General features: G+C 38.0%; 1 protein-coding gene across 1 annotated transcript in view; it reads left to right on the top strand.

Annotated features, from left to right (window-relative positions):
• Positions 1 to 1,854, top strand: part of LOC108748378 (protein artichoke-like) — a 74,454-nt gene extending 72,600 nt beyond the window's left edge. The window contains exon 5 of the mRNA XM_018486514.1: positions 289 to 1,854. Within this exon, the coding sequence (XP_018342016.1) occupies positions 289 to 849 (561 nt within the window). The 3' untranslated portion in view covers positions 850 to 1,854. The remainder of the gene's footprint in view (positions 1 to 288) is intronic.
• Positions 1,855 to 10,413: the final 8,559 nt, after the last annotated feature.

Here is a 10,413-nt window from a genome sequence, read left to right as displayed (position 1 = left end):
TTTTATAGAAATATTATTGATTTCATTAACTCCATTAAGAGTTTCATTAACTCTTAATGAAATTATTGAAATTAATAATATCATTAAAATTCTCGACCGGTTCTTTATTTATTTGATTTATTAATGCTTTTTTTCTTAGTCAATAAAAATAAATAAAGAGCTACAGAACATTTTTTATATATATTTATAAAAATTGAATTTTTTATACACTTTAATATGTCACTTTCTTCTAAATTTATTCAAAGTCCTCGAAAATGTAAGGGTCACTTTTATCACTCTAAATTCTAGGTACGTGCCAAAATACTCGAGCCAAACGCGCGCTCAGTGAAACTGTCGAAACTGTTGCCGAATATCCGCTACCTGATCTGTGTATTCGGTCTTGGTAATTGGATGACGTCACGGATGGAAGATGGCCCGATGGAGCAGCTCAATTTCACGCAGGTCGAAATACTCGCGTCCACACCGAGCTCGCAGATGACGGATTCCTCGACCAGCCGTTGCACCGAGGTGAAGACATTGGACGCGCCAGATGCAATAATTAGCAGCGACGGCTCGGCCATGGGCGACGTTGGTAGTGTCAGCAACTTCTTGACGAGACGGTTAGGCCTGATAGTAGGTTGTTGCATGGGCTTCATTGTTTTCCTCCTGCTGGTATCTGTCTTGGGTTACCTCAAAGTGAAGAAGCAACGGGAGGCAGTTAAGAGGGAACAGCAACCGATACCGCCGGAGTACATATCGTATAGACACTTCAGCATACAGAGCGGCGAAACCGGCCACACCGCTGCCAGGCAAACCAGCCAGGACGGTCAGCACACGAACTTCATCAACAACACCACGCTGAATGTATGAGAAAAGCCGCGGAACTCCCGACTCGTGGAGGTTTCGAACGTGTAAGCAAAGCTCGAGCAATCCGAGCATGTTAACTGGTTCGAAGGCCTCCCCGACTCGTGGAAGTTTCGAGTTCACGCATCAGAGAGCCTCAAACGGACAATGTCGAATTTTCGGCACGAACGCCGAACTGTTTTATAAACTGATAAATTGTCGCAATTAGCAGTGTTGTGCGCTCAAGTGATAAGCGCTGAAAGTGCTATAATTGACTCGACGACGAATGCTCGATGAAGAGCGTCATTTTCGAGAAGTATCACTACCAAAAAAAAAACTGGTCATGCCAGATCTCCGCGTTAATGGCAACGAAGAGTTTAAGCGAGTGAGTATGCGTGTACGCGAGTGAATGCACGAGCGAATGGGAATCTTTATTAAAGTAACAGAACATTTTATAAAGGATTTTCTACGAGTCTGAATTCGGTTCCAAGTAGCTTTAATCACTTCACGTGGCATCGTATCGAACGATCGCGAACGAGCGGATGAAACGTCTCGTAAGAATTGTACAGAACAGAAAATTGATTTCGATAATGTACGAACGACGTTCGCTACACGTGCAGTTCTCATATACTCTTGAAAAAATCTTATAAATTTTGAACAAGACGAGAAATATCGTACTCTCTAATCTTTGCGATGAAGACAATTTTTAAAAAAGTACGTCAAATTTGACCAAACCGCTATCAAATTTTGCTTTAGGTCTTTATTGGATTGAGATAATGTGAAGTATTCCAAATCAATACGCGCGGTCTGACAGACGAAAGTCGCGTATATCGTATATGTACATACATAGAACATAAAATATATCGACATCAGGCAGATACATGAAGCTATCTTGAACATAATGAGTGTCATTTTATCCGCAAAAGAAATCGATCGAATTCGCGGACGGCGAACAGTGCTTTGGAGGAGGAGGAAACAGTTCTCTTTACAATATATAAAGCTTGAAACACAATTCCAAATCACAAACGATAGAAACAGAGAATAACAGATTTCAATCAAAAAGTGTGTATGTACCAAAAGTATACAGCACAATTTCTGATAGGTTGAAATGTATCATTCCCTGTTCCTGTTGCCTGTGCTTTTCAATGGTGTCTCAGGCTTGACGTTCAGTCTTCTTCAAGAAATATGAAATTTTGAGGAGTGTATGCAACACGATCTCGAAATTCGCGCGTGCTTCATGACAGCTATAAATGACAACGGGGGGAGGGTGGGGGGGGGGGGGAATAAACGATAGATGAACTTTTGCTTCCGTGTAACACACGACACGCATTTGCTGAACGATTTACGACTAAACACTGCGTTATTACGTTCCGCCTCCTCCTCCCCCCCCCTCACCCCCAGGGCCGCCGCATGCGAATGAGATCGGACGGGTGTGAAGTGGCTATTGTGTTTTCTTAATGGCTCGGCAAACCGCGCGGTTTAGAACGTCACACGCGCGCCGATCTCGCGAAATGGCGCGCCATTTTGCGGTGAACGCCCGCGGTACGACGGTACCATCAATTTCCGATTGGGCCGCGTGCAGATCATCGGAGCGACGGGACGGAGGGGAAAAATTGCCAATCCCTGCGAACGATCGATTGTGCGGATTTCAGATTCTCTGGCGATGAGAGGGTAACAGTTGTAAAAAAAAAAAGTGTAAATTTAAAAGAAGCTACATTCCAGGTAGCAAGTCAAAGTCAAATTTTGACGATATTTTGACGTCATAAATGTTACGCAACGTCAAAAATGGCAACAATAACGTCTGCTTGCTACTTGGCATTCTACGTCCGATTAGCGTTCCAGCACGAGTTTGTAAAGTATAAGATACGCGAGCATTCGATAGTTGGATGCTTTCTATTTAATGACTCGAGTCAACACAAACATCATTCTACCTTTCTTGTAGAATGACACTCGTATCACCAAATGGAGAGCATCAAATAAACATTTCTTTCAGCGAACATCATGATATGAATAATTTTTTTATTGTACCTATTTGCCGCACGCGAATAAATTCTTCCAACTCGAAAATAAACCATATACTTTGTTTATTAGTCAAAAAAATATGATATTCTGCTAACGTCTGTAGACGATTAATAAAGACGCGCAGATAGGTCAAATATTAAAATTATACACGAGTCTATTTTCAATTTTTGTGTATCTCTTCTAGGTCAAATATTTGTGTCTGAACGCTAGCAACTATCGGAGAATCGACGATTAAGGTGACGTTCTGAGGGTCGTGTTTAGAATCTATAAATATACGTGAAACGATTGTATATAGATACACAGTATCGGGCAATTATGTATTCAGTGGCTAAGGATGTCGATATCACCAAGGGTTATTATCGTAAAAATTCTGATGATCTCTTAAATAGCGAAGCAACAATAGTAGTTGAATTAGCATCGGCGCGTCGATCCTCTCTCGATTTTCAGGAGGCCAATGATGCCGGATCCATCAGAACTTTTATCGCAGTATCGGTACGCGATGGACCGATGTAACGCATTTTCCATTAGGAATGAATGACGCGCGCGGATGGTGCGTTTTTTTTCGAGATTCAATTTAGATCGACAGATTGACTCGCTCGATATCGCCAATAACCAGAATATAATCACCGCGCCGAGCATTAAAACCGCAAATGCAACGAAAATGTCGCGTTTAATGCAGAGGAATTTTTAATATCGACGCGAGTCCCGCGCATTTGCGTTTCGACGGGGCGACGAAATGATTATCGAGGCGACATACGATATCCAGCGAGCTCGTTATGAAAAATCGTTATAAAAATTCAACGCTGCGAGAAACGTAGCTGCTCGACGGACGCGTTCGACGGTAGTTCGTTATCGCATTACCGGATCGTTCGGGATCGGCGAGAGAAGAGCTCCCGTTTCCCGGCCGTAGGTCGATGACGACAGGAGAAGAGAGTCCGGGGAGAGAAGGAGAGCGAATCTCGCGCGGATTGACGAAATCGGCGTAGCGCGAGGTCTATCATGGATGTATGCGCGTTCTCGTTACACACTGTGTACTGTAACATATACGTACGTCACTGTAATAAAAATGCAAATTCTTTTGTAATCAGGTGTTTTTCATCTCCCGCGCGGCTGCCGCTGCTGGCGCGAGCGCGCGAGCGAACGACGTGGGACGTGTTAATCCGTCCAGAGCCGATATCGCCGAGATTGAATCATAACTAGCCCAAGTTTTTCTTACCTACGAAACTCCCCATATCTAGAGGAAGAATAAAAAAAAAACCTACATAGAGCGCGATTCTAATTCCCGAGAGCTACCTTAGATATCATTTTATCCTTGTTGTTCGTAGAATGTTAAACAAGGATAAAATAATCCGAATCACTTGGATGTGACAGAGGCCCTTTAATTGGCCGTAAGAACATGTTCATTTTAACAAAATCTTGCGAGAGAAAAAAAGATACTATCTCGCTCTGATTAATACGAATTGCTAGAAGATTTTCTACCATCAAAAATGACTCTCTTATGATCAGTTCGTGATTAGTCCACTTGAATGGAAATATAAATCTAAAGGAGAGAGGTGTCGACTCATCGTGCAACTTTGAACAAGAATTATTCCAGCCAATCATAAATCTTGTGCTGTTGAGAAAAAATTACTCCAATCGCAGGTAGAGTCACATGACTCTATTGACGTTTCTCTCCTTTAGGTTCTCTTAGGAAAAAGAAATGATGCCAGAGCACTTATAGAGATCCCTCAAGTAAGAAATTAGATACCATACATTTGGTCCACCATATTTTTCAGGATCTGCTTAAAATAGAATGGGATAGATACATTCATCTTAAGCAGGTCCTGAAAAATATGATGGACTAAACATATGATGCTCAATCGCTGGTTTGAGTATCTCTAGCCCGGCAGTTCTCTGTCCTGCCATCTTTCCTCTCGCGGACCTTTACCACTAACTGGTCGAAGTCTTCGATTTTGCAGAGGTATACTCTAAATGCACGATGAGGATTACGTTTCTCTATCACGTTACGTGGTATATAGACTTCCAATAGTATGGCTTACATCGGAAACGGGATTGATTTGTAGAATATATTAATTTCAATCGGCGATATCGGCCGATTTAAAGTTCCACCGGCTTCTGAATCACCCACAGATCCATCGGTGTATCGGTGGATATAAATTGACAACTTTTCGGCAGATGAATACGAATACGAAGCAATCTCTATCACCATCGGGCCTGCCGTCACAAAGAACAGGATGAAGATAATTTATTAACGGTAAGCTGCATGGAATTTTTTATCGCTTTTGTATCGATTTTTCTTGATCGGTGTAGTTTCAAAGGATAAGTCAGCGATATGAAAATTTTACAGTATATGCAAAAACATCTTTTAAAAGGAATTATTTGAACAAGAATGGATAAAATTGTATCGAAAAAATCGATTAAGAAATGAGAGATCTAAATATTATTTTTCTTTATTAATCAAACAAATTTTTATTCATAATCCTAATATATTCTTTTTCTATCTATTCTTGAATCATTTCTTTAAAATTTTTCTTTAATTTTTCAATTAAACAAATTTTAACTCTTTGCAGTCTTATTTTAAATTGAAATCGATGTAATATCTTGAGATAGACTATCGCATAATTCTTCAAACATTCATACGCGATTATAAATTGGCAAATTATGTCTCCATAAATTTATCCAAATGATATCTAAAAATTCCTCGATTTATGTTAGATGAGATTAGATGAAATTAAGGATAAGATATTTAATCAAAGCAAAATTGCATTTGCGAAAAATAGATTGGATTAAAATTAGGTATACGTTTTTCATTCTATGTTATTTTATATTATAGACTTACGAACAAATTTTTTTAATTTATCACATAGAACAATAATGCGATTTTTAAAGGTCATTTTCAGAAAGCCATTTTTCTTTAATTGATAAAAATCTTTCGGATCACATAATATTTATTTTTGTTTGCCTAAAATAGAAAATATATACTTCTTAATAAATATAATTCTTTTTTACTATAAGTCAGCTAGCTGCACAAAGTTCATAGATGAGCCGCAGATTGCGCATCAACAGATAAAGCTCGACGCAGAAAAAGAGCGTCAAAATGAATGCCAATATTCGAACGCGAAACTCATAGCGGTAACATTCAAAAGCCTATCATCTATATATGCGTAAGAACGATTATCAACGACGGGACACACCACTGGATGAAGTGCCAAGACATTTTCAAAAATAACGAGGTTTGCAGGAAGCCTTGTGGCTCCCGAGAGGTGCAATCGGAATTCGTAATATGTGCGGCTTGCTCTCGTTTATTTCGGCGTCCGCGCTCCACCGATGGGAGGCGGTTGCCTCTTTAAACCGGTATCCTACGTCTCGTATAAATTTTCTAACGTCTCAACGAAACGCTTCCCGTCTGCTTTATCGTATTTCCTTGCAATTAACCCCCTCTTCGCTGTCGCCGCACCCCGCGCGTCCGCCTACCAGCAGCGTCGACCGTGGATCGCGAAGTAGAAGCGTTCTGCATATTTCATTTGTTCCTGGGCGCACTCCGAGAGGCTGAGCGCGTCCCGGTTTCGTTCTTCCGGAATTGCAAGGGCGGTGACCCGTGGCCAGGAAATTGAAACTCACCGTTAAGAACACGCGTTTACGACGCCGATGGCGATCCCGGTTGGTCGAGCGTAAGGACGGCGGCAAACATTCCTGAACGATTGTACACTACTTTTTACGTCGCCCGTAAAAAGAGAGTAATTATTTCTCGTATAACTGTAATTAATGTGAGCTAATTAATTAACTCGCCGGTAAAACGCGGAAATTTGCAATTAGTTTAGTTGAGCGCGAGAGAGGAAGGAGGTGCCCGTCAGGGGTTTCGATCAAGCACCGATATTGCTTTGGGTTCGATCGGTTAAGAAAGCAATCGCATTTATATCGTGTGTAAGTGTCATTGGTTTTTTATTATCGCCGCGGCTATCCTTCCACCGTGTGTTCGAGCGCGGCGGACAAAGATATATTTTTTTTTTCGTAATTTAACCATTTCTTCGGTACCCGCGTCCTCCTGCTTGTCGCCGGACGTTATTTATCGCTGACAGGATACCCAAAAAGGACCATTAAAACTTAAGCAGGAGTACAGGATGCTTAAAGATTAAGGACCGTGAGTTATCGCACGCTCTCGTGCCACCTGTCTGCAAATCGTCGACTGTAAAAAAAGGATGATATGAACTAAAAAAATATTCCTCGGTCGCTATCAATTCTTCTGTGCTTCGTTTAATGAACATTGTCTAAGCCATTTTTGTAGACTGGTACAAAATTGCGAAATATAACGCTCCCTGTCTTATGTCTTTTTAAATCTCGCCACATTAATTCAATCATAAAAAATATTTATAACAATAAAAAAGTATTAAAAGAGAGATTATAAACAAAAAATGATGAAAAAACTTCTACGATTTTTAACAGAATTTGTCTGGAATAAAAATTTTGTGAGATATAAATGCTTACGTTATAGTTTCATTTAAATGAATATTTTAAAATTGCTAAAAGTGAGCTTATTATATTCCAAGTTTAATGCATGACATTATCATATACACGTACATTTAACTAAAATTTCGTGCTTTTATTGCATTTTTTATACTGTACTCGATATTCACTATATATTCGATCGCGGGAGGAAAATATGTTATTTATTTGTTTATCATTTATTAATTATTATTTATTCGTGTGTACACGCAGTCATATATAATTATTTTGTAATTAAAATAATTCGTTCATGTTTACTTTATTCAGTTTAATGGGGTTACAACAAAAAAGTTAATTGTTTTGCATTTTTAACAGCACATTCTGTGTCCACCTTTCATTACGCGCAATACTGGCATGGTTTATGGAAAAATTGCAAAATATTCTCATTCGCGTTCGTCATGTTAGACAATCAAGTCGCCTTGGCAATGATTTCATTAAGTAAAAACGCATCACGTATTGATAAGTTTTTAATTATTATCGCGTTCGTAAGCGGTGCGAGAAATTACATTGATTAAAGTTAGATATTCATGATATTCCATCTCTAAAATCTGTTTTTATCCATTACTTTTTTTGGCACGTATCTATTGTATCGCAAGCGACTGAAGCGTATAATTGCATCGATCGATGCATCCGCCGTCTCTCGTACATATACGCCCGCACATATACACATGTATGTATCTTCAGAAATCTGAGATTCCTCCAGGGGTGCATCCGAAGTGCGAAGAAGAGCGAGCGTTGTTCAGCGATATCCGAATAATATTATATCCCCTACACGGTGCATGAGAAATACATTTAATCACTTGATTTTCACCTAGGAGAGGAAAAAGATTTATTAGCAAAAGAGAAATGAAAACAAATGAACTTCTTTCGTTTCTGCAAACGCAAAAAATTAAGGATTTAAAGCTCCTGGCTATTCACGACTACTTCTCATTGTCCGATTGCGACGCCAAAGGGAGAAAGCGTATAATAAAAATTTTTGTAAAATATTACTAATTTTAAATGATACGACTCAAACGGTTAACTAATTAAATTTTCCAGAAAAGGAGACAAACTGTTTTTTTAATTTGACACAAATTATTGATTGATTAAATAATATCAAAAAAAGTATATTCTTAATACAATCAATTGTAATTTTTTTTTTCATTTTTATTTTATAGCCTTTAAGAAACTATCTTGAGTTCTGATTTTGATGATCTATAGCTTACTTTATTTTAAGTACAATTTCGGTATAATTTATCCAGTTCCCAAGTAACACTCAACTATCACGATGATATCGAAATAACCATTTTGACTGAGACTTGATGAAAATTTCATTAATATAGTTTATGTCACTGTGACTTTGCCTATTACTTGAGTTTATTTATTGATTATTTTTACAAGTCTGTTCTATTAATTGGAAGTTTTGTTTTATTTGAAATATCTCTATTTTGACTATCTTGCAAAAATGTTTATGTGTTTCCTCGCATTTGACGTCACAATTTGAGATAATTGATCGAGTGGCTAGCAGCCTTAACTATTTTAAAGCGGATTGTTTCCGATACTATTATATATAAACGTTTATCTCCTTCAGAAAGAATGTTATAATCCAGACAGCATCGTGTCCAAAATTGACACATATAATGAGACATCTTAAAGACATCTTTTGAAAAAACGTCTTATGATACGATGAAATCTTAACGATGTCTCTGAGACATCTTATATCTCAGTTTTGAACATGATACTGTCTGGATTATAACATTCTGGAAATATCATTATTTTTGATTATTCAATCATTATACAAAATAAAAGTCAATTTCTCCGTAACAAAACTTTAATCCGTTACAAAGACGAGACTTCTCATTTTATCTCAGCTTTTTATATTTTGATACAAAGTATTTCGATAACTGACTTATCCAATAAGAAGTTTATCAAAGTTTACGAGAAGTTAGATGAAAAGTAAGTTTTTGTTCATTTATAATGTTGGCGGTACAAAACTTGATAACGCTTTCAAAATTTGGAAAAGAATGAATCATCAGCTTTATCGAAACACACGTGATCCGGCGAAATGTGGAAAATTGTTAACCATGAGACACGTAATTAAAGAGAATGTTCTCGTACGTGCATAATCTACACCTACCCTTCGTCGCAACTTCAATAGAGGCAACGCGGATTTCGTCGTGCCCGCGTTATATTATGGGAATAAGTCAAACTGGACGTTTAGTAGCGGTAAAACGCGTTTATTATAAGCTCGAAAGTTTTGCCGCTATAAATCGGTCACGCGTGTAAAACCTTTGCGCGCGAAAGTTTCGGGCGAAACTTTGGGGAAAAAGTCAAGCGAGAAAGATCCGAAGGGACGTGCAAAAAATAAATGCTACGAAAATTCCGTAATAAGGTTAATACGAGATCTGTGTTGCGAGAAGGACGTTCGTATTTTCTATCGCACAGGGTAGGTACGAAGTCGAGCGCAAGCAAATACTGCACAACTGGGACAGTCGAGATGTTGACGCGACGTTTTTCAGCTTCTCTACGGAAAATCTCGTCTGGCTTATTTGATTACTGAGTCTGTGTGCCCAGAAAAACTTTGTTTGTTTTAGTAGAACTGAATCAAGCAGACGATAATGCCAAGTATATTTCGACGCGAAATCTAAAAACACCATGCGAAAAGATGTTTTTCCTATAAAATTCACACTTCAGACGTTATGCGCGAATTATAAACGAAACTTAAATAAAACGGTGTCTATAATAGGAATACGTAATAAGCTTTGAACTATAAGAAATTGACCAATCACTGTCGAATGTAAGAAGAATAATCGATTATGATTGGTCAATTTTTTGCCACTTAAAACTTATTGCTTCTATTATAGATATTACTTACTCTAGAATGCTATCGCTATTAGTAGTATTGCTATTAACATAAATCTTACGTATATAGAAAAAAAAGCTACTTTTAACTAATACAAAATTTAACATAAAATTTTACATTTTATACTTTAAATGGCAAAATATTTATAATCTGTATTTATAACCTTTCTATAAGCACAAAATAATCTAATTAGTAATTCCAAAAGAAAGAAGTAAGAATGAGCA

Source organism: Trachymyrmex septentrionalis, unplaced genomic scaffold, assembly GCF_001594115.1.
Source record: "Trachymyrmex septentrionalis isolate Tsep2-gDNA-1 unplaced genomic scaffold, Tsep1.0 scaffold22, whole genome shotgun sequence".
Lineage (NCBI taxonomy): Eukaryota > Metazoa > Arthropoda > Insecta > Hymenoptera > Formicidae > Trachymyrmex > Trachymyrmex septentrionalis.
This window is presented reverse-complemented; position numbering and strand designations above follow the sequence as displayed.